Source organism: Cynara cardunculus (genome assembly GCF_001531365.2).
Source record: "Cynara cardunculus var. scolymus isolate 2C chromosome LG 5, CcrdV1, whole genome shotgun sequence".
NCBI classification, from domain to species: Eukaryota; Viridiplantae; Streptophyta; class Magnoliopsida; order Asterales; family Asteraceae; genus Cynara; species Cynara cardunculus.
This window is the reverse complement of record NC_037532.1, coordinates 33,472,037-33,497,162: the sequence shown is the minus strand read 5'-3', so window position 1 is coordinate 33,497,162 and position 25,126 is coordinate 33,472,037. Positions and strand designations below refer to the sequence as shown.

Below are 25,126 nucleotides of genomic sequence, written 5' to 3'. Positions count from 1 at the left end.
AACATTTTATAAAGATAATAATTAAGTATTATGTTAGAACTCAATGATTATCCTAATTATATTTTAGATTTTTTATATTTAAAATGAGATGCTTATTCTGTATTTGATTATGTTTATCTGCTGTTAGTTACACGAATTCAGATATGAAACTTTAATAAGTTGTACTTACGCATAATCTACTTGTAATATTTAGTTTTAAGTAATATGCATTAATAAACAGTACTTTATGCATAAAAAGTAGTTTTTAAGAGTTTTTGTCAAATATTTTATAATATAGTTTAGATAAGTATAGATTTATAACTTAACTCTTTCTTCTATAACAAATTCTTTTAAAATTTTATTTTACGTCTCTTCTTGGTTTCAAACTAATTATTTTATTATTTATAATTTTATTTAATTATCTATTTTTCAAAACAAATAATTATAATTTATCAAATTTACAACTTCAATTTTAATTATATTACATAAAATATTAAAAAATTGAATAAAATTTTCAATTCAATTAATCAAAAGGTGTAAAAATTATATATTTTTATATTACTAGAAGGGTACTTGTGGAGCGAGATATATCTCAATTTCTATGTTTCATTTTATTTTTTTGGTCTCTGTCGATGTTATAATACGAATTTATGTGGTTTGAACAAATAATATTGTTTTTCTTAATAAAATATATAAATTCGAAGATATTATAAAAATAAAAAAACATATATAAAAGTTCTCATTTTTTTGTATAATTTCTTTAAATTTAATTCTTTTATTATAATTTAATTTAGGTTTAATGACGAAATAATTTATTTTTGGTTTAATAATATAATTTTTATGAAAATAATAACTAACTATTCTGTTAGAACTCGATAATTATCCTAACTAGATTTCAGATTTTATATTTAAAATAAGAATTTTATATTGTATTTGATTATATTTATCTACAGTTAGTTACACGAATTCAAACATATAATTTAATAAGTTGTACTTACGCATAATTTACTTGTAATTTTGAATTTTAAGTAATATGCATTAACCAACATTACTTCATACATAAAAAATAATTTTTAAGAATTTTTATTAAATATTTTATAATATAGTATAGATATACATTTATTCTGGGATGTGATAGACAAACAAGAGCTCTTAAAGTTTCAACCATAATTTTAACTCTATTTGTTTTGATGCGATTAAGTCGATGGATAAATTATCTTTTTCATTTTTAGAACGTGTTATCATCGTAATCACAGAAACAATATCAACATCCTCCAAATAACTGAAACGAACAATCGTTTTTTCATCAAATTTGCCCTATCAAAAACCGAACGAAATTCTCAAATTCAAACTCGAAATTTACACACATAAAACCACAAAAATTGATACCAATCTGAACCCTAATTTGGCAATTTCAAAATACAAAATAGCATTAAAAAGAAACAAAAATGAGGGGTAAAACTGTACAATTAAGAATATTGAATAACAGAAAATGAAATGAATTTAACAGAAACATGACTAATCTTTATAAATAACCTCCCTTGCATTGTTAAGGGCAGATGAAACAGAGTTAGCGGCATTTACCAAAATAGCCCCACTGGTGTTGCTACCTTTGGCAATAGGAGCGGCGGCGGTGGGTGGTGGTGGCTGAGGTTGCTGTTGCTGAACCTCCACCACCCGTTGGGTTTGTCCGGCCGGCATCATGTGTTCCATCTTATCTGTTTGCGTTTCATTTTGTTTCTGATATCCAAAAAACCAGAATTTGATTTGTTAATTTAAAAATAAATAAAAAAAAAGAAAATTCAAAGAAAGTATTACCAGATTGGGTGTTGATGCCTTCATAATTTTTCTGGGTTTTGTTTCTGCACCATAAATTTCATAAAATAAATAAATAAATAAATAAATGGAAATTGGGTTTTGAAGAAATGTTTGTGAGAATGGTTATGGGTTTGTGTGGTTAAGTTGTTCCTTAGAATGTAGGGGGCACAATTACTATCAATTTAAATGGATACAGATTAAATTCACAAATTATAAAATAACAACCAATATTTCAATGACATTTTTTAAGAAAAATAAGACGAAAATGTGTAAATTAGTTGATTAAAAAGTATAATAACTACGTATTTTTAAAATTGCAAGTCTAAAATAACGCTCAATACGGATTACCAAATCATCACAATGTTTTTACATTTTGAGATACAATCAGTATCTAAAATAACGCTCAATGTGTGCTCTCATATACCTTTCCGAAATCGACAACACCAGGAGATGGGAACATCTCGAATACGTTGTCGTCTAATCACTGAATCACTTCTAGTTCTAGATGATTCTAGATGATGATGATCATCAGTAGGATATAAGAGGCGAACCGCTAGAATGGACATCGGAAGCATCCGAGACCCTTCGCCTAGGAGACAATGCTGTGTTCGCGGCTACATCAACTTCGGCATTCACCATGTTTTTCCTCTTCTGTGAATCTGATTTCGACTGCTCTTCTTCTTCTTCTTCAGATATCGGATTTCCTTGCTTGAGAATCATGGCTTGGGCTTCTTCAACGGTCGTCGCATCCTCTTCAGCAGCATACAAGATCCTTTTTATGGCTTCAATGGCCTATAAAATATGCACAACTTATTAAGCCAACCTATAAAAAACATATGTTTTGTGTGAAAGTATCTGAAACTATAAAAAAAAAAAGCAAAATGAAGGTTTTAATATATATTTAAAAGAAATGATCCAACTCTAGCAGACATGGTGCCATATAACTCTTGGGCACAAATTGTGATAGACCTGACTCATGTATCATGTGAGAATATGTGAAACCCGTTATGTTAACCTCAAAAGAGCCCTTTTTTTAACCACAAGGATGATGCCTGATTGGTTTGAGCTTGGCTCCAAAGGTCAAAAGTACCAAGAGGTCCCGGGTTCAAATCCAAGGAGGAACAAAAATCCCCTTGTGGCCACGGAGGTTCAAATGCGGTGACTCCGGGAAATTTGCAAAGCAGGTGGTCGCCCTGGGATTAGTCGGCTCACATAACGGGTTGGATATCCAGGTTAATAAAAAAAAAAGCCCTTTTTTTGAAAGAATAGGTTTCCAACATATATCGAGGAAAATGGACCGTATAGCGACCGCTTATAAAGCGAGTCGATGAAAACATACCCGCAAACTTGAGATGGAGGGAAGTTGGCACAGGATTTCAATGTCTCTCAGCTTCGCAAAGTAGAAATCCCTTTCTTTCTCGAGGCTATCCATTGTTAGTTTCAGTTCAGTTATCTGCATAATGATCACAATGTAAGCTACTTAAAACCAAACAAAATGAACTCAGTATATCCCACCAAAACTCCATCCCAAAGAGTAGAGAAAGCTGTTTATTTTAAGTTAGTTTATGTAATTTGGATCACAGTTATAATTTTTTTTTGTACTTCTGGTACCTGTTGATCGTATGCAGATGTGTCTACGGTTGAAGCGGGTTTAGCGTTTTTGGCAGGAGGGGCTGTTGAGTTGACAGAGGGTGCATCGGGTTTTCGAGAATTATGAGTTCTAGGTGCAGCCGTGGAACCCCGAGTCGGTTGTGATGGTGCGAATTTCTTGCTCACATCTTTCCCACCTTTGCAAGCTTCTCTTCTCTCCTGAGGATTGTAACTGCAATGTAGAGTTTAACAAGTAAATCATATATGCAAATAAAATCCCAACTGCGTATTAGATATAGAATAGTGAACAGATGCATAGTAGAGTAGTTACTTTAGTTCCCTGTTTCTAGAGATTGCCATCCTTTCGCTCTTAGATTACGTTAATTTGTCGAAAAATGTCAATTCGACATGAAGCTCAACGAGTTGTTAAAAGCTCGTTCATCAAAATAATAGTTTTGGCATCTCCAACCCACCACTAAAACACTAAAGTGGAGGTCATGTGTGCTCCAACCCACCGCTAAGATACTAAACTTCTTTGTGTAAACTAAAGGAGACCTCCATGGCTTCTAGAAAATGTGTGTATCAGTATAGTGGAACCATCTAGAAGATATCAGTGATACTTGAATACTTCCAAACGTGTCTAAACAAAAAAAAAGAACTTTAAGGTAAATCCCCACAAAATGCATCAAGTAGTATGGAATCAAACTAAAATGAAGTAGACGAGATATCACCCAAAAATATGCTCCCTGTTGAACAGCAAAAGCACGACCTCCAAACCTCCAAAATTGATCTCCACCATTGAGAATGTAGAGACATCTGTATTTACATTCTCGACGGTGGAAACCGGTTTTAGAGGTCCGAAGATTGTGTTTTTGCTGTTTGAAAAAGAACAATTTTTGCATGGTAATCTTTTTTTTTTTGCTTTGGTTTGATTCCATACTTCTTGATGTTGTGTTCCAAGAATATGATGATTGTTGTGTGCTCTAGTTTTATCTAGAGAAGACTTTTGTATTGCTTTCTTATTGGCGGTAATGGACTTTTAAGCAGGTTCCGTGATTTCTACCCTAGTCAGTAGTCTTGACGGGTTCCACACTAAAATATGTGTGCTTTTTTGTTGCTTATTTCTGGTTTGGGGGGATGATTTTGATTTGTTCAAAGTAGTAAACTAACTACCTTCAGAACATTCTTAGAATCCCTCCTAATGATCTCTTCTGTTGCAATCTAGGTGATCAACATTTTGCCGTGTTTCCTTTGGGTCAAAACCCAAGTAAAAATGTACATAGTCCCATTAATTGCAACACCAAACAGGAGAGGAGCTTTCTGGCAACACCTCGGTTGCTATCCAGTCGTTGCCAGAAATCGAACCCCACATAATTGGTGTAGATAATAAGGTCTTTGAATAAAGATACTGCCAATCATGGCAAATGTTTATGACTTCCTTAAAGCCATAGTTGTTAAAGGCACACCTAGGCTCTGAGGCAAAGTCTTGAGATTTTTTAAAGTCGAGGCTAGGCGTATTCACGAGGCTTACTACCCTGCGTCACGGCTGAGGCACCTTATGGGCCTAGGCTATATTGTTATAGTGGTCAAAATATAAAATAGCGGTCACGGCTGATACTTGAAATAGCGGTTATAGCACTCATATAGCGGTCCAAAAATGGCGGTTCATATAATATTGCTTAGAATTATATATATATATATATATATATATATATATATATATATAATATATATGCATGCATACATAAACTAAGCATATGCATTAATAAAAAATATAGTTTTAACATCAAATTATCAACTTAAATAAAGTTTCACAAAACAAAATAGGAAAAGTGTTCATAAACGACTTCCTTCCAAGAGTGGAAGAGGCTGTCGAACGTGGAAAAGCCTACGACTTCCTTCCAAGTTCCAACTTGGGTTGTTATAGAAAGAAAGTTGCTGTTAATTGTTATACTTTTATGTTAACGGATTAAAATTAAAACATAGCCCAAATCAAAATAAAAAGCCCAACTGCCCAAGTCAAAGGCTCAAAAATAAAGCCCAAAAGAAAACCAAACTAAATAGCGCTATTGCGGACCACAATTTGACCCTAAATATCAGTCAAATTGCCGTAAATTGCACTAATATTAGCAGCAGCACTATTTACACCTCTATTTTTGACCACCGATATTTTGCTCAGGTCCAATATCCGCTATTGCACCGCAATTAAGAGCATAGAGCCTAGGCGTACCTCATAAGAAGTTATTAAATACCAAGTCAAACACCATGTTAAATAAGTTTTCTCATCTTATATCCTATGATTCTTAGAAAAAGAGTTAATAGATGACATAAGTCACACCCTAATATCAAATACCCGGTTCTTATAACTTCAAGCCCCTCTCTATAAATACCTAGACCTTAAAACTTCTCCCTCAAAACTTCTCCCTCATGGCTCACGCTTTAAACCCCTCTCCTTCTGCCTCAATCGAAGTATTGTTGGTTGTGGCACTAGAGTACTTGCTACATATTTGAGTTGTGTATAACTGTGTGTGTATATATATATATATACTTTTTTCATAAGATGTGCCTCACATTCCTAAGGGCCGCGCCTCACGCCTAGGCCCCAGGACCCCGTTGCGCCCAAGTCTTGAGCCTTTAACAACTTTGCTTAAAGCTAAAAATCCTAGGGGCCAAATGGCTATGATTCTAATAATGTTAAGGATCCCTAAACTCAAGCTATGTCACAAGTTCATTGAGGCACAAATATCTCTTCAAGGGCCAGGCATGTCTCATTGAGGTGAATAGGCATCCTATTTGAACATTAAAATCATTTAAGTATAGGCACACTTAAATAAAACATGAATTGCTAAGGAACAAGTCAAGAAGTTACTTTTGATGACCGCCTCCGCTAACAGAATCACAGTATCGTTTCATCCATTGCATGAATTCAAGATTATCCAGTGGTCTTCCTTTCACCAGCTTGCTCACCTCAATGTGCTGCAACCATACATGCTAAATTTGTAAACAGGTGAAAGAAATTTCTAACCATTATATATGAAGTCTTACTATAAACTAACCATTGTTATTGCTAGAGTGCAGAAAAAAAGTTAAAGTAAGCCAAAGTAAGCAATCAAACCATGGTGCTTGTAGTTTATTGGCAAAATAACCCTACGTAAGCAATCTAGCCATGGCTCCTTCTAGCATAATGTTTTAGTGTTCTAACAATGGCTAGTATACAATGAGATTACATAGTACCATCAGAAAACCAATTCATTGATCCTAATGCTGAAATTAAAATTTTGACATCTGAAAAGAATTCACATCACAATGTCTAAAACACATGTATTATATGGTTTATCAAAACAAATTCCTAAGACGTACACAACCGCAGTTAGACAAATTCAAACGAATTACTTTTAAATCAGGAAATATTAACAAAACCTTGGTGATCTTGAGTTTGTTGAAAACATCTTGAAGAACCTTGTAGTTCTGAATCATGTCGTATTCCGTCTTGGCATCGAAATTGACCTTGTGCATAGGCACCATACCAGGATGTGATGCATCCATGAGCTGACAATGAACAGCACCAGAACATGCCTACATCGAATCAGATCCATCGAAATAACTCCGGTTAAAGTCAATTCTTATACATATACTCAATGCTATAGACATAAGTAACTAAAGTAAATCCCAATTCCAGTTCTGGCACCAAAAAGAAAAACAGCAATCAAAGAGCAGATAGATTTAGGGTTAAAAATTTTGGGGAAAAACGCACCTCTTCGACTTTGGAGAGATTGAGTCGGAGAGTGCTGTTGATCCAGGCTAAGATCTCAGATCGACCGACAAAGTAAGCAGAATCCATCATTCCGATATTTGTTGCCATTTCTGATTACTCTGAATCGAGAGAGAAAGCAAGCAGCTCCTGTAGAGAGAGAAAATGGAGTTTGGTTTGAAATGAGAAGAAATGAAAGCGGGATCTTGTAGTAGGGCTTTTACAGAAATCAAAAGGGCGTGTTTTTCCGCCAACGGCTATAAAATATTCAAATACATCTGAAAACCGCATTTATCATCGTAATTGTAATTTGATTATAAAATAGCAGACAAAGGAGTTAAGGGTAAAATGAATTTTTATTTTAAAATATCTCATCATTAATTATACCAACAATTTACCCGGCAAGAGCGAGACAACACCAAAAGTGTTAGGGTCGTTTACTAAACGCTTACCCGATAAGTATTTACCGGGTAATTTTCTTCACGGGATGAACATGGCAGAGACTAAGAATCTTACCCGGTAAGAACGATGATAAGGATGGAGAGTCTTACCCGGTAAGTAAGTGAGGGTGACGACTCTTACCCGGGAAAACGCTTACCAGGTAAATTGTTGTATAAAATACGTTTTGATGTATTACAATCTTACCCAATAAAATAAATTATAGTGTTGACTCCTAATGTTAAGCACTTACCGACTAAGCATTTAGGTAAACAGCCCCTTACACGGTAAGTGAATGTAATGACTCTTACCATTATTAGTGTTTACCGGATAAATTTTTGCATACGATGTCGTTTTCGTGGACTAAACTCTTACCCGACCAATCCAGTAAATGTTTACTCGTTAAACATTTAGTAAACGATCCCTTAGATATTTTCAATTCGTTTTCAATGTGTATACATCGTGAATACAATGTAAACAAACTTAAGAATATTTTAGTAGGGGGTTCATATTCACAAAGTTCACATGGTATCCACAAGTTATAAGTTTAGATTTAACTTTATTGATTTAGATGGTGTTCACAATCTATACCAGATCTCGTAGATTTAAAATATATTTACAAAATATAATAATATTTCTAAAAAATTGTTCAGAATGTATGTTATGGTGATATAAAAGATATAAGTAAAAAAAGATAGAAAAGTGGAGAGAGAAAAAAGATAGAAAAGTGGAGAGGAGAGAGATTTTTAATTTAGGGGTTGTTTACCCGATAAATGCTTATCTATAGGAGTCAACATTATAATTTACCTTGATGCGTAAGATTTTAGTATATCAAAACGTATGTGAATGCAACAACTTACCGGGTAAGCACTTACCCGGGTAAGAGTCATCATATTCACTTACCGAGTAAGACTCTACATCCTTCTCATCGCTCTTACCCGGTAAGATTCTTGGCCCTTGTCATGTTCATTTGATGAAGAAATTTATCCGGTAAGCACTTATCAAGCATGTGTTTAGTAAACAACCTCTTATACTTTATTTCATTTTTCAATTAACTTTTTATAGTTTAAATTAAATCTCACGAATTAAAACATTCTAAAAAAAAAGACTTCTTATATAATAATAATATATTTTTTTAAGGGTCATTTACCAAACGCTTACCCGAGTAAGTTTTTACCGGCAAAATTCAACACTATCACTTACTTTCCGGATAAGATTTTAGTCCACCAAAACAGAGTTGTATGCAACAATTTACCCGGTAAGTGCTAACCATGGTAAGAGTCGTCGCTCTCACTTACCGGGTAAGAGTTGTATGCATCTGTCTCAAAAATCACTCGTTGAAGCCCGGATTCAACAGCCATTCTAAGGAGTGTTAAGGCTAGAAAAGTCACTAACTCACAGTGCCGATCAATGTGACGAATTAAGCCACAAATAAAGCAGAAAGACGTCAATTTTTCACATTGGAAGGAACATGTAATCCAATCGCTTCCCGGTTTCTTCACTTTTTTCGACTTCTTCAAGGGGATTCACATGTCGACCAAGGATCAAACCCGAAGATACGGCCTATCTGCTGCTTTTTTGTTCTTTTCGTCGTAACTCAAAAAGTTTCCAACGTGATTTGCTTGCCAAAACTTGTCCAACAGTTTCGGTAAAGAAACACGTTTGTAGATTGTAGATTTGAACCCAAAATGAAGCATAATTAGGTTACGAGATCAAGTGTTAAATCTTAGGAGCCACAACAAAGTTACGACATTTTTCAACATGTGATGACATATAGCAGCAAACCTCCTGCCCTATATATTATCAGTATGTTTATAAACATATTTTTAACCATGTTTCAATAATACGGAATTTTAAATTTAATTCTTAATTTTTTAATAAATTTTAAGTGGTAGAAATCACCAACGAGAACATGACACGTGTTGTTGGCCTTTTGTGCACTTTTCCACCTTCATTTTACATGCATTGATCAAATTAACAAGCGATTATTAGAAAAAGTCAAGTTATTTTATCATATATTTCTTACAATTTATAGACATACATGATTTTTTATTAAAAAAAAATTTAGATTGAAACAACCATTTACTTGTCAATTTCTAACCATAAATACACATCACTTTTTACAATTTTCCCTTTCTTTCAATAATACGAAAATGCAGTAGGGAATTTGTCGAGAGCAGATAACACCTCTTTCATAGAGGGTCTCTTTTGTGGGACCGATGATATACAACTATAAGCTACTCTTAACAGTGCTAACAATGCCTCTTCCTTACCCTCCATGTCGCCCCGGATCGCCACATCCACCATCCGTAACACCTTTTTCTTCTCTTCCACTTCCAACGTGGAGCTCCACGTCATGCTCGCAGGCCCAAACTCGTCAGACACTATAACCTTTCCTGTTAGCAGTTCAAGCAACACCACACCGTACGAGTACACATCCCACTTTGGGTTCGGCTTCAGACTTCTTAGTGACTCTGGAGCGTAATATGGAGAAATGCAGCCCATCGCACTTGGGCTAGGGCTTGGGTTTGACCCAATCATGATGTCAGGGAAGCTGTCTCGAGAGGCATTCGACCTCTTGCTGCCAAAGTTTCGAGTTGATCCACCCACTTTACAACTCTGATCGCCTACCACCAGTCTCTCGAGCCCGAAATCTCCAATCTTGGGCTCCATATCAGATCCTAATAAAATGTTACTAGGCTTCAGATTTCCGTGCACTTGCTTTTTCTCATGGATGTACAATAGTCCACGGGCAGTGCCACTCGCTATCTTGAGCCGCATTTCCCAAGGTAGCGGGCAAGGCGAAGATCCCACTTTCCCTAGCGAAAGTACAAGTCAAGAAAGCATGTTACTTATTTAAGCCGGTAACATAAATATAACGTTTAATTTTGATACAAATAAATTATTTAATTATTTTAAAAAGGAATTTTTTTGTGGACCCACTATCTTTATTGCTATTATACGCCATGGGCCAGAGGTAACTAATGAGAACACTCGCTAGGTGACAGTTGACTTGTGGTGCATGAGGCAGTGCATTAATAAAGCCAAGGGTTTAGTTACAACTACTCCACCCTCGGTCCCCGTCAACAGCTCATTTTAGCAATAGTAATGTTGGATTGCTACATTGCGCATGTGCGTGTAGACTTTAGTGTGTGGGGGAATTTAGAGAAAATATATAATAATGACTAATATTTTAGTTTAAATCTGATTAGAATAATGAGGATTTATATTCTCCAAATCTTAATTTTCATAAAATAATTACAAATAAATTCCAAAATTTGCATAATAATATAAGGGATCGTTTACCAAATGCTTAATTGGGTAAATGTTTACCAAGTAACATTATCTTATCAGATGAATATGTAAATAAACATGAATCTTACCCGGTAAGTGTGAGACAAGGACCTATAGTTTTAACCGGTAAGTGAGGGCAGTGACTCTTACCACAGTCAGCTCTTACCGGGTAAATTCTTGCATAGAAAGCCATTTTTTGTCGACTAAAATTTTATTTGGTAAGTAAATGATAGTGTTGAATGTTACCGCTAGATGCTTATCAGGTAAGTGTTTGGTAAACGGTCCTTAAGTTAATATCTTATAATCAGAAATAGAAGGAAATAAATTCAAAGAAATTATATAAAAATGAATAAATTTAAGTTATATTATATTAATGAAATAAAATTAATAAAAATAACTAAAATTGAAAAGGACCAAACATTTATAATCTCTTAAATCGCTTTTATTCAAATAATTTGGATTATTAATTTAACACTAACTTCTTATATTCGTATATATTAACTATTTTGTCGGTTTTTCATTAAGTCATGTATTAATACATATATCTTATTGATTAATCTATCTGTATAAATTGATAATTATTTTTGTTTGGAAGAGTTTTTTAGATGGAAATAATGTGTTTTTTTTTATTGGAAATATATATTAGTCATTACCAAAAAATCATATATAATTGATCAAATAAATTGTAAGTCTCTTAAAGCTCAATAAGCTACTAACAAACAGACCTTATTTTTTTGTTTTACTACCCAATGAAATAGCTACTAAATAATAAGTCAGTCGGTCCTGACTCGACTCGGCTGATCAATTCTAACAAAATTGACCCGTTTTGATTCATTAAATAACCATCAATTTTACCATATATATCAAATATTATAAGTACCCGATGGTATTTTTCAAAAAAAATTTAATTTTTCAGTAAAAATGTAAAATAATTTTTAATAAAAATGTAAAATAATTTTTAGCAAATTGGGAAAAAAAAGAGAGAGAGAAAAGATGACTCACTGTAACGTGCATTGGCTAAGCTGCCATAGGGAACGTAATCGTAGATAACAAGCTTCTCATCCGCACCCCAATAAAATCCTCGGATCCGAACCAGGTTCGGGTGCACCAGCTTTGCAATGACCCGAACCTGGTTCTCGAAATCCTTGAACCGCTCCAACCCATTTTCACCGATTCGTCTCACCGCCAAAGCCGTACCGTCTTCCAAAATCGCTTTGTAAATTATACTCGACCCAGTGGCGCCGAGTATATATGCTGACGCTCTTAATAGCGTCTCAAGCTCAAGCTCTTTCCCGCCACCGTCAACCGTCACCAACCCTTTTTTATCTGCTTCTTTTCTTGCCGGGTTGTCGGGTTTTGACCTTTCCGGTTGCGGGATTTCTGTTTCCGAGCATTCGGAGCTTGAAGTTTCGGCCAATGATTCTTCTCCTTCGGTGCTTTTTCTCTTCATCAAACACGCCCATGATCGTAACCATTTGTGTTCTTCATCGGACGATGAAGCCCAGTCGTATTCCTTATTTGAATTCGAATCTTTTTCGTGATTTCGATGAGTTGATGTAACCCCTTTTCGTTTTCTCAGTACGTAAATGAAAATGAGGGCGAGAATTGTGACGATGGCGATGTCTCCGAGTACGATTCCGATGATTGTGGTGGTTTTAAACTTGGTTTTTGAAGATGCATCTGAGGTGTTTGGTGAATTGCTTGAAGGAGAAGAGGGAATGGTTTCTGGGATACCGGCGATCGCCGGAGGGAATGTTGTGCTGCCGGAAGAGACGTTGGGTAGAGGGGAAACAGAAGAAGGGACTAAACAGAGGTTCTCCAATGGCTTCCCGCAAAGTTCCGGATTTCCGGCGAACTGTCTCTCGTTTTGGTTGAAGAAAACGCTAGATTCCGGAATTGCTCCGGCCAGATTGTTGAATGACAAATCAATCGTCACATTTGTTCGAAGTTTGTTCGCGAATTCCGGCGGAATCTCGCCGGAAATATTGTTGTGTGAAACATTGAAGTAATCAAGATCACCGCTGCCTAACTCTTTAGGTAACGACCCATTGATGAAATTGCTCGATAGATCTAGAATTTTGACAGAACCAAACCCACTTACGAGCTCGCCGGAAAAGTAATTACCCTTCAACGAAACCACCGTTAAGTTAGCAAGCAGTGCAAGATTCTCCGGCAGCTTTCCCGTTAACGAGTTACCGGAGACGTTAAGAACCCGGAGACTTCGCCATGCCCCGACGAACCCAAAAAGCTCGCCGGAGATCAAATTATTGGAAAAATCAAGAGACTCGAGCTCCGGTGCATTATACAATGACAAAGGGATGGACCCATTGATCGAATTATTAGATAAGTTTAATTCTCGAAGGTGTTCAATCAAACCCAGATTGGCGGGAATGGAGGCGACGAGTTCCGAATTGGGAAGCGATAATCCGGTGACACGGTTGTCGGAGAACCCACAGACGACGCCGTTCCATGAACATGGAGTCTCATGGGAGTAGCTCCAGGTGTCTAAAACACCCAAAGGATCGTCTAAAACAGAGTATTTGAAAGAAAGCAAGACGATGCCATCAATGGTGAGGGCAGAAGATGGATGAAGAAAGAAAAGAAGAAGAAATGGAAGGTTCATGAAGCATAAATGGAGGTTGGTCATGGTGGTTGAGAGAGCAGCAATGGCGCATCTCCGGTGGTGGTTATGAAAAAAGGGGAAGGGGGGCGTGCGATTTATGACACCGAGTAGAAGCAGAATGCCATGTGAAGGTGAGTTAAGTAAGAGAGAGAGAGAAGCAAATATACTTTTGAGTTGACACCTTTTTGGCAATTGTATAAGAAGATGATATTCGCTGCATTTAAGCTAAGGTTCTAAATGGTATGCAGGAGCAGGTTTAAATAATAACTGATTTTAGGTTGCGGATCGAGAGATAAAAAGAGAGTACGACACGTGTCTCACATATTTACGAGTTATTAATCATGAATAATGTATTATTTAAGATGAATGTGTATTATTCATCGTAATAGTGAATCAGTTTAACATGGATCATAATTGTATATTATTCATCACGAATGTTGTATCATTCATCATGAATATTCATGAACTTCACATTCGTTATTCACATTGAATTGTGGACGCCGAAAACACTTGTCGTGCTCCTCTTTGTCTCCCGGTTCACAACCGAAAATTGATTTTCATTTGAACATCTCTCTCTCTCTCTCTCTCTCTCTATATATATATATATATCTAACATGATATAATTTTTCTAAGAAAATACATCAAATTCTAACAACTACTCTTATATAGCAATTCTCTTTTCCAGATACTTAATTTCGGTGTCTTCTATTAGTAAAATAATAAAATATTAATTTTTTCTTAAATATGAAGTTTTGGATATTTTTAAAAAAATGGAGATTTCTATCATTTCTTACTTTTTCTATTTTAGCATACATTATAACATAGGTTTTGGAGCAAAAATATATCATAGATCTCCAAGATCTTTATTTTAGCGTAGCTGTTGGAGATGTTTTATATGTTGTTACTCCGATGAAGAATCGTGTGAGAATATGAGTTAAAGCGAGAAACATAAGGGATCTGAACTTTTCATCATTTTTAATCTCACACTCACTCCATTAATTGCGCTTGATATGAAATTGATCCAATACATCTAGGTGCATCTCATTATTATTGATATTCAATTAGGATTAATTCACTAATGGAGATCCTTTGTTATCCTTCTCACCATAACTTTCATTCTCACTGATATGTGTTGAGAATTTAACACATAAATCACTCTTTTTACGTCTTTCTAGTTATAATAATTTCTTTTCATTCTCACTTTGAGTCATTTTTATTTATTTATTTATACATTTGTTATTATAGCTAAATATTGTGGTTGACTTGTTAGTATGCTTGGATGAAGCTAATAGATAGTTTTTGTGAAACTAACAGATGCTACAGCATTGGAGCAGCATCGATCTGATACATGCGCAACTTTTTGGAGGGATTAATGATTAAGACGTTGCCTTTTTGTATTCATGGAAGACAGTTGGAAATTGTTGGAATCTGAGATTAAAAGTCTTGTTAGGAATATGTATTTTCTAGTTCCTTTAATTGTACTTTGTAACTAGCTTTTGGATACTTAGCCTCTAAGTCTTTTATTTTTGTCTTCTAGTGACTCATTTTAAGTATAAAAAAAAGGCTTGGGGTGCCTTCTAAACCATCAATTACTCCCACTTTTATCCATTCCATTTGCTAGTATTGTAAACCCTCTCCAAGGGTGGTTTTAATTAAGCTCTTGAAGTTCTTCATCTTTTTCTTCATTTACATTCTCGTCTTTTATTTTCCGTCATTTACATTCTCGTCTTTTATTTTCTCGTTATTTACATTCTCGTCATTTACATTTCCGTTATTTACATTCTCGTCATTTACATTCCCGTCATTTATTTTCTCGTCATTTATTTTCTCGTTATTTACTTTATGCAATTTACGTTTATGTCTTTATTTTTTGTCATTTATTTTTTTACTTTCCGTTATGAGTAGCTAAGCTTTTATAGCTTGGGTGTAAGACGGAAATGTAAGATTTTTAAACCAAACGAAAGTAGCTAAGTGTTTCGTAAACGACGTTTCATTGTTTCATTCGAGTTTTTATAAAACCAAGCACACTTCTTGACGGGTTGATCACTTGAAAGTGTTAAAGTGCGATGRACTTAGAGATAAGCSATCAWTAAGCACGTCAACTTGGATGACATAAGAGGTAGACTTGAGAAAGTTGCCGACAAGGAGACTTGTCATTTATGTTTTTCAAAACKTAACTCCCGACGGGTTGGTCGCTCTTCAAAAGTGTCAAAGTGTGATAGATTCAAAGATGAACTATCAAGAACACGCCAACTCGAATGATATGGAAATCGACTCGAGAGAGTTATTTTTAACAAAGAGATTTGTTTATCCATATATTTTGAAAACACCATTGTGTCACTATMCCCGGTCCGGACACCACATAGAGATATGAGTGGAAAGCTATAAGATAGTGAAATGGTGAAGTCCGAGAGGAATGCCTTCAAAATAGATGGTGGAACTTAGTTTCGAAACATTGTTTGCTGTAGCATTGCTATAGCATTGGCTGCTGGAAGTTGTGTTTGGGTCTCACCTTAAGTCTTACACCCTTGCTTCTTTTATATATTCTATATTTTGTTTTGGATCACCTTAAAATCAAACAAAAGTCTTCAAAATTGTTATCTGAAATCATCTATTTTATTGGACTCTAATCTAACTTTGGCTACAATCCCTGTGGACGATAATCCGGTACTTGTACCACTTTATTACTTGGAAAGACGACGTTAGGCCGTATTGTATACTTGCTTTGTGGCCTAATTTCATTAGTCTAAAGGTGTGAAATATAACCGATCACTCACCGAAACTCAATATTTGTTACTGATGTACATTGAGAATTTAATGTATAAAGTACTTATTTTATAATTTTTAGCTGGTTTATTTTCCTTTATCTCAATCTTGAGTTATTTTTATTACTTTATTTTCCACTTTATTTTTAAGAATCTAATTGTATGATTTACTTGTTTTTACACGAGCGAATAGCTAATTTGAACTTGTGCACAAGTTGTTTGGTGTTGTAGCATTCATACAGTATGGATATGGTAGTTTTCGGCTTTTTGAAGTGCTTAATGAACTAAGTTGTTAGGGAGACGTTTTGTTGCTTGAAGACCATGAACCGAAGATCTTTTGAAAGATTCATGGCTGCTAATTATCTTTTTTGATTGACCTAATAATCTAATAAGCTTTATAATAATTTTAATTTGACTTTTTAATTACTTTGACCCTAAATTTTATTTTGTCTTGTTTGGTCCCTCTATTTTGTGAGTAGATAGAAGTGCAAGGGTTTTTGTTTTAAATCATGGCTTCCAATTTAAATTAGTTCTTAAGTAATTTAGCTCTCCACTTTTGAAGCAATATTACTTTAAATCTTACTTTTAAGTGATCTTGTTTAAAAGTTGTCATTTAATTTTAGTTCTTTACTTTATTTTCGTTCTTTACATTCAAGTCATTTACTTTCAGTTATTTATATTTATGTTTTTATTTTTCTTTATTTACATTTCTTACGATTTACATTATGTAATGAGTAGCTAATTTCATTAGTTTTGGTGTGAGATCTTAAACCGATGGGAAGTGGACGTTGTTTAGCAGTAACAATGTTCCATTATTTCATTCAAGTTTTATAAAGCCAAAAAAACATTTATTGGTGAGTTGATTATTTTGAAAGTGTTAAAGTCTCTTGGACTAAGAAATGAGCCACTAAATGTACGTCAATTTGAATGATATGAGAAAGTACACTTAAACAAGTTACTGATAAAGGAATTTGTCATCTATGTTTTTTAAATTGATTATTATTGACGTTTTGGTTGCTTATCAAAGTGTTAAAGTGTAGATGACTCAGGAATGAGCCATTAAGAACACATCAACTTGAATGATATGAGAATCTACTCGAAAGAGTAATCTTTAGACAAAGGAATGAAAAAGACATTACCTACGGAATGAAAAAGACATATATGGTAGAATCGTAACCATAGAATACGACCTGAATCAAAATGCATACATTTGTCTTATACATTATAGAGATGAAAATCGTAATTTCAAAAGCACATGAATGAAAATATCAATTTTCAACACATCACAAGGACTAAAAATGTAATTTACTTTGAGGTAATGCTATATGCACCCTTTTTATGTCAGATTCAAGTCAAATCCAGATATGAAAATTTTACTCGTTGGAGCAAGTATCCAACCCTAACGGAGCGGGATTCCCGACTTTGACGGGTAACGAGACAGGGGTTCATTTTTATACCCGAAGAGGGGTCGAGGCGGGGTCGAGGCGGGGTCGGGAATGACATTACCCGCCGCTAATCCGACCCTGATTAATTCATTTTGTTAAATATATGTATATAGTGTGTATAAATTGATATATATATATATATGTATGCATATATGTAAATATTTAGTATTAAATGACAAATATATTTGATTTTCAATATTGACAATTAATGTAGTGACGGTTTATTATAATTTTAATTTTAAATTACATTTTTTTAACTAAACAGGTACCTAACAGGTTCCCAAAACCTGCCGGAGATTCCTTTTCCCTAAACCCGTCAGGGAATAATCAGGGTGGTGATGGGGATGGGGGCTTAAACGGGGTCAGGGTCGGGAACAGAGAATGCATTACCTGCCCAAAAAAAATCCGCCCCATTTCCATCACTAACCAAATAATGCACTGGAAATATAAAAGTAAGTTATGATGTTGATGTATGTAAGATAAAATTTTAGCAGGTTGGTAAACCTGCATTTAACGATATATATATATATATATATATATATTTATAGTGCATGTAATCTATTAGTATTAAATATTTGTTTTTGAATATCTTAATTATAATTCTCCATTTCAAATAAATTTTGGAGATGCCCCCATACAATAACTACTTTGATCATGAGTATGTGAAAATTGTAGGGAATAGCATATTTGGTAGGTGGTGACACATGCATTGTAATATATGTTACAAGACCATCTCATCATACAATTGACTTTTATTTCATATATGTTTGTACTTCCTAAAGTACCCCTCCTACTTACCTTAAAGTAGTGTTTTTTCCCTTATATGTAAAATGTTGTCATGTGAACAATACCATGTCGAAATATTGGAAGCCTTTCGATAAATGAAACAGGAGGGATTGCCGAAAACAATTCAAACATGTTCAGTTGACGTGAATGGGTTTTAAGGCTGTCGGAGCCAGCAGCTGTATACGTAACGGGTTACAGTGGGATTGAGAGCCTCATTTGTTAACCTAGAACTATGTCATATATCCCCGTCATCTTATAAGCGAAGTAAGAGTGAAAAAAAATGAGTTTTGAAAGAGAAAAGTGAAGTTTGAAGTGTTCTTGAAGCAAAAAGTGGTAACAGTGAGTTTCAGGAGTTCAATAACGACTGCAGATACAATTGGTGTGGTTAAACATGTCAATGTCATTATGTAATGGTTATCCATTAACTTCAGTGCATAATATTTTCTACATGTGTAGGTACTAACTCATGAGCATATACCATATATACATTATCAGGTAAGTGTTCATGAGATTTACAATGTGATGTATGCTTATATACGAACAATATCTGTTACACGTTTCGGATATATACTGCATGTATACAATTTGATTTTGGTTGTAATTACATCTTTACGATACAATACCTTTCTAAATATTTAATAAAATCGATGATTTCAGTTAATACCTGTAATGACAGTATAAATATAATATAAAACTGTAATAGATATTATTTAAGAATGATGGTGTTACATAATATGACCATCGATAACTGATGATAATTACTTTATAAAACATTTTTCAATTATAAAATATATTTATTGAGTAAAAATTCCTAATCTCTGGGGACCAGAAAGAGGGGTATAAAGTTTGAGACCAACTTTTGGAAAACCACACACTAAAAGTTTGTTGATAGCACTTGCAATAGCTTTTTTATGTATATTTTAAATACATATTAAAAAGGTCAATTTTTTTAAAATTATTTATATTTAATTTTTAATAGTTTGTTTGTTACTCATTATGTTCTAAAATAGTTTGTTGCATACGGTACCATTTGATGTATTACAATCTTATCCGGTAAAATAAATTACAGTGTTGACTCCTAAAGATAAGCGCTTACCGGATAAACATTTAGGTAAACGTCCCCTTACTGTTTGAAGGTGGACACGTATTTTAAAACAAATTAGAATAACAATATAATATGTACACTTAGTTTGGGATAGATGAAATATTTAGATTTAAACATTAATCATATCTTTAAAATAATCGATACATATTTGGTACGTGGCTAATAATTTTTGTCCAAATAGGTATAAAATGGTATTTTCAACCGAAATTTTTAAACAAAGATTAATACTTGATTTGATTCCATTAAAGAGTGTCTATTTGAGAAAATTAAAAAAATAGCAGATAAATTCCACTATTATTCTACAGAACAACCAATTAGAATAGGGAATAGACTTTTCTACAGGCTACATGTTGGTTTGAGCTTGACTCAAAATGTCAAAAGTGCCTGGAGGTCACAAGTTCAAATCCAGGAATGAACAACATTCCCCTTGTGGTCACGGAGGTTCAAATCGGTGACTCCGGACTACCTGCAAAGCAAGTGGTCGTCCTGAGATTAGTCGGCTCGTATAACCGGTTGAATATCCAGGTTAATTAAAAAAAATGTAATTATTAACAAACCAAGGTTACTAAATCTATAATTTTACTCTTTTATATAAATATATATATTATCCCTTACATTAATAAACAAAAAATCGGATATCATTTTAATAAAAAATATAAAAATTAAATACGCACAAAGTCGTCAGTGCATTGCAATGAGTGTAATTATTACATCTCAAGTCCCTTCAATCGACATACAAATAAATTAAAGAATTCACATATTTTTGATAAACAAATATAAAATTAATTATTTTATATTAAAATTGATCGTATCATTAAAAATAATATCTATAAAAAATTATGTCCGACAAACATTAACATACAATAAATTTTCAAAAAAAATTTATAGATTGGTTTGTCACACCAACTCGTTATGCGAGCCGACTAATTCAAGAACGACCACATGCTTTGCAGATAGCCCGGAGTCACCGTATTTGAACCTCTGTGACCACAAGAAGATTTTTATTCCTTCTTGGATCTGAACCTGGGACCTCCTGGTACTTTTGACCTTCGGAGTCAAGTTCAGTGGTTGACATTTTGGTCTTTTTATCCATCTCAAGACACTTTCTTTTTCCGATCATCTTCTTCGGCTACACATACCAAATCCAAACCTTAATCAACCGAAATCTAAACCTAATCATTAACAATCAACCCAAATCCAAATCTAACCACCAAATCGAAACTCTAAACACCAAAACCGAATCTAAATGAACCCAAATCCATACCTAAACACCAACATGAAAGAAAGAAACTACTGAATTAATTCAAAGGCCCGACCCCCTTTATAAACTAGAGACGGACCTGTAACAAAAACGAAATCACGTAAACTTAATTAATACCTGATTCATAAAAAAACGTAATTTTGATAAGGACAATGTTTGTAATAGAATCCTCGTTGTAAGCATGTGTAGATGTTTGTAAGACAAATAATTCCCATAAATACCCATGCCCATGGACAAAATAATGATTGTACCTTATGCATTAAAAGTTGTAACATGGGACATTGGGGGTAGTCACTTAATTCCACTGCTTAAAAGTGTAAATGATTAAATTCCAAAATCTCAAGTTGGTCAAAAAGGTTTGCCCCCATCTCTAACCCCACCTAATAATTTCCCTTTTTCCATCACTACAAAAGTCTTTTCTTTAGTTTATTGCATATCAAGATTCAATTAATCATTAATTATATATGGGCGATCAAATGCAAACCATCCAATTTGTACGGAGTTTTTGTACGCAGCTTAAAGCAAGCGTTTCAGACATTTCTTAATGAATAGCTAGATGGTCTCCGCCGTCTAAGATCTGTAGATAGAGACCACGAGTTGTTCCCCTCCCAAGGGCATGTTCCGTGTTACTCAACCATACAAACCATCCTCATCCGTCGAGTTCATCGTTTAATCTTATGAAAAAATTTCATGAAATTGTTTAATCTTGTGAAATTGTTTCATATAATACTTTTTTTTTTATGAAGTTGTTCCATATATGGTTATGAAATTTTAATAAAACTGTTTCATGTATTTCTCTAAACTTAAAATAATGAAGATGATGATATCCATGATTAACATCCTCCACAATAAAAATAATTAATCAACCTCTCATAATTACAAAAAAATGAATAAAATGAAAAATTATGATTGGTTGAATGAGGTTTGTACGGTTTGTATAAATAACGTGGTTTGCAAAGTAATCCACCTCACTATATATATATATATACACACACACACACACATATATATATATATATATATATATATATTGTTTTACATAGTTTTTTCCATCTAATGTTGTAACTTAATATACTAACTAACATATATTTGTTTCATAGTTGTGAAACACTTATATGTTAATCAATACATTAAATCTATGTTATATATAGAAAAATATCATGTGAAATAGCACATGATATACCACTTCTCAAAATTATCACAGTTTTTATGGGTTTTCAAATGAACGACAACTATAAATAAACATAAAAATTTCAAACCAAAAATAAATAAATTATTTGTTGTTATTATTTAACCAGTAATTAACTAGAAATATTACAGTAATCCAAATGTAATGTTTTTATTATCAAAATTCATATTATGAATAATAATAAAAGAAATGAACCATCTGTGACTATCAACAATTCGAGAGGCAAGACTCATGATCGATGACGGATTTTATAGTTTTGGATATGTTGGACTATACTGGACTAAACCATGAATTAATAGGATTTATAACGGACAAACAACTTGTCGGGGTTCACAAATTGGTTTGATTTGACATGCCTTAGCACATGACTAACCCTACTCTTATCAGCATATATACATTTTAAACCAATGAATTTCTGGTTTAGATTGAGTTGCGTTATTCAACTTAGTTTTAGAGTTAGGTTGGTTGATTTTTCGTGTAACTCTAATCCAAAGAAGAATAAAAATCCCTTTGTGGCTACAGAAGTTCAAATGCGATAACTCCGGGCTATCTGCAAAGCAGATAGTCGCCCTAAGATTTGTCGGCTCGTATAGCGAGTTAGATATTCAGGTTAATAAAAAAACTTTTAAAACACCCATTCTGATAAATTAATATCCAAAAACTTATTATTTAAGACCTGATATTTGAATTAATTTTCTTCAAAATAAAAATTAAAACAAAATTCATTTATTTTAATTGGTTTCCAACACGGTAATTTTAAAAGTAGATTTTTCCTTAAAAAATAATTATAAAAATGAAAAATCACATATAATTTAATAATTTTTTGGTTATTAGAGGGTGTTTGGGATTACTTATTTGAAACAATTTATGTTTTCTATAAAAACATTTATCAACTTATTATAAGTCAAAAGGATTTAACTTCTTTAAAAACTCTTTATTACCGGTTTGAAACCGGTATAAGTTGATTATCCAAACACTCAAAAATGCTTATTACCGATGACACACCGAAATAAGTCAATAAATTATTTTTATAAACAATCCCAAACACCCCGTTAATGAAATGTTTAATATCATGCGGTGATCAAACAAAATAAATATGGTTGTTTGTAAACGTCATCGATCGTTGATGAGTTTGATGAGGCACCAACTCCCAATTAATTACGAAATAATTTATGTTGTGATTTTTAAAATAAAAAGAAATCGATATAAATTATTATCGTGAATATTTTTTAAATGCCGCCATTTAAGGTTAATATATTTAATTAGCTAAATAAAAATAATAAATGATGGATTGTTGGATTTTCATAGCCATTATTAATCTGTTTATCAATTTTTAAAAATTCGAATATGGTTTATTGGTCACGAGAGTCATACTAGTCCTTGAGAACAACGTAGCGATAGATAATTAGTCGTCGCTGTCAACACCACCACCAGTGTAGTATTTGAGCCGCCACTGTTGTTGTGGGGACTCAAACCTTGCACTACCACCGTCGTTGCCATCACTATCACCATCTTATCTGCCATTGCTATTACCGCCAACATTGTTGTCGTGGTCGCTACCACCACCACCACCACCGTCACCACGAATTAGTATTATTATTAGTTTTTTTATTATATAATATTTATAATTTAAACAATAAAATATGGAAATGTAAACAAGGGTACTTTCCGTCACTTGTCAATATTTTATTACAATTTTAAAGTTATATTCAGCGAAACAAACAGACATATTTTAGTTCATTTGACATATTCATCCTGATTCCTAATAACCTTACACATGGTCATTATATTTCATTATGTGAAATAAAACGTCGCATAAGTAATATTTTCATGTGCGCTATAGTTTTGAGCTTACCTTCCATATCAGTGGCGGATCCAAAATTTTTGCCTAGTGGGGACATCTTTAAGACAGACTAAAGGCCCACAAAGTCATCCGACGTGCTTTTAGCTTAATCACACCGTTTCGAAGGATTTTAAAAGTTTTTTGGTTGATTTCGAGAGATCTTTTAGTGTTTTTGTCTATTTCAAAGGACTTTTTCGGGGGCTTTTTTATTGATTCAAGAGGCCTTTTTGGTTTTTTATTTGAATTGAAGAGACTTTTTTGGTTTTTCTGATTGATTTACAGTGTTGTGGAGTCGGTTGCAAAAATGTACTTGAGGGATAGAAATAAAAAGTTGTAAAAAAATCATTTTTAACCGTAAGAAATTTTCATTTTTTTAACGGGGTCCTATCCCCCGCTACTTACCATGTAAGTGGCCGTTTACCAAACGCTTATCCGGATAAGCACTTAACAAGTCACATTATCTTACCGAATCAATATCCCAATGACCAATAATCTTACCCGGTAAGAGCGAAGGCAAAGACTGAGAGTCTTACCCGGCAAGTGACGATGATGACTTATACCACAGTTAGCACTTACCAGGTTAGTTGTTGCATACGATACCGTTTTGGTGGACTAAAATCTTACTCGATAAGTAATTGATAGTTTTGAATTTTTCCGGTAAACACTTACCCGGGTAATATGACTGTTAATTTTATGATACTCGTCAACCTTATTAAACCAGTTTTTAGATATAATTGAAGTGTATTTTTAAATTGAGAGGGGAGTTATAAAATATGATAAAGGGTACGTATACTTTCGGTGGGTTTGGTTCTTTGAAGAGAACGAGAGAACATGACTTGTTTCGCTGTGTCCACGCTCATCGCATAATCAATAAATTAAATATATTATGAATTAATTATTTATATATATATATATATATATATATATATTATGAATAAAATACAACTTTGTCCAATTTTCATTTTTTTCATAAAAAATAAAGTTCTTGCTATCATACAAGTAGAAAAAGTTTTAGAAAACGCAATATTTATATTATATTATAAAGTATTTGACAAATATTCTTAAAAACAATTTTCTATGCATGAAGTATCTATACTATATTATAAAGCATTTGACTAAAACTCTTAAAAACTTTTAAAACTCTTAAAACTCTTAAACTCTTAAAAACTCTTAAACCCGTTCATCCCTATCCGATTTCATCTCATATCTGAATTCGTGTAACTAACTGCAAATAAACAC

The 25,126-nt window shown here is 33.5% G+C and overlaps 2 protein-coding genes across 2 annotated transcripts; both read right to left on the bottom strand.

The window, feature by feature from the left end:
• Window positions 1–2,154: 2,154 nt before the first annotated feature.
• Window positions 2,155–7,258, bottom strand: LOC112513153 (microtubule-associated protein RP/EB family member 1C-like). The gene is made up of 6 exons (XM_025119316.1): window positions 7,142–7,258; window positions 6,808–6,963; window positions 6,257–6,363; window positions 3,409–3,619; window positions 3,137–3,250; window positions 2,155–2,589 (listed from the first exon to the last, which is right to left on the bottom strand). Exons 1-6 carry the CDS (start codon window positions 7,247–7,249, stop codon window positions 2,326–2,328), a joined length of 960 nt encoding a protein of 319 aa, XP_024975084.1. The 5' UTR covers window positions 7,250–7,258; the 3' UTR covers window positions 2,155–2,325.
• Window positions 7,259–9,651: 2,393 nt separating this feature from the next.
• Window positions 9,652–13,517, bottom strand: LOC112513152 (probable LRR receptor-like serine/threonine-protein kinase At4g37250). The gene is made up of 2 exons (XM_025119315.1): window positions 11,873–13,517; window positions 9,652–10,395 (listed from the first exon to the last, which is right to left on the bottom strand). Exons 1-2 carry the CDS (start codon window positions 13,515–13,517, stop codon window positions 9,716–9,718), a joined length of 2,325 nt encoding a protein of 774 aa, XP_024975083.1. The 3' UTR covers window positions 9,652–9,715.
• Window positions 13,518–25,126: the final 11,609 nt, after the last annotated feature.

Bases quoted from the DNA above. Each gene is read 5' to 3' on its own strand.
- LOC112513152 (XM_025119315.1), bottom strand. From the start codon at position 13,517: ATGACCAACCTCCATTTATGCTTCATGAACCTTCCATTTCTTCTTCTT. The intron at 10,396-11,872 runs GTGAGTCATCTT...TACTTTCGCTAG, and splicing joins CTTAGCCAATGCACGTTACA to GGAAAGTGGGATCTTCGCCT.
- LOC112513153 (XM_025119316.1), bottom strand. From the start codon at position 7,249: ATGGCAACAAATATCGGAATGATGGATTCTGCTTACTTTGTCGGTCGA. The intron at 6,364-6,807 runs GTTTTGTTAATA...GTATGGTTGCAG, and splicing joins ACAAACTCAAGATCACCAAG to CACATTGAGGTGAGCAAGCT. The intron at 3,251-3,408 runs GTACCAGAAGTA...ATCATTATGCAG, and splicing joins CATCTGCATACGATCAACAG to ATAACTGAACTGAAACTAAC.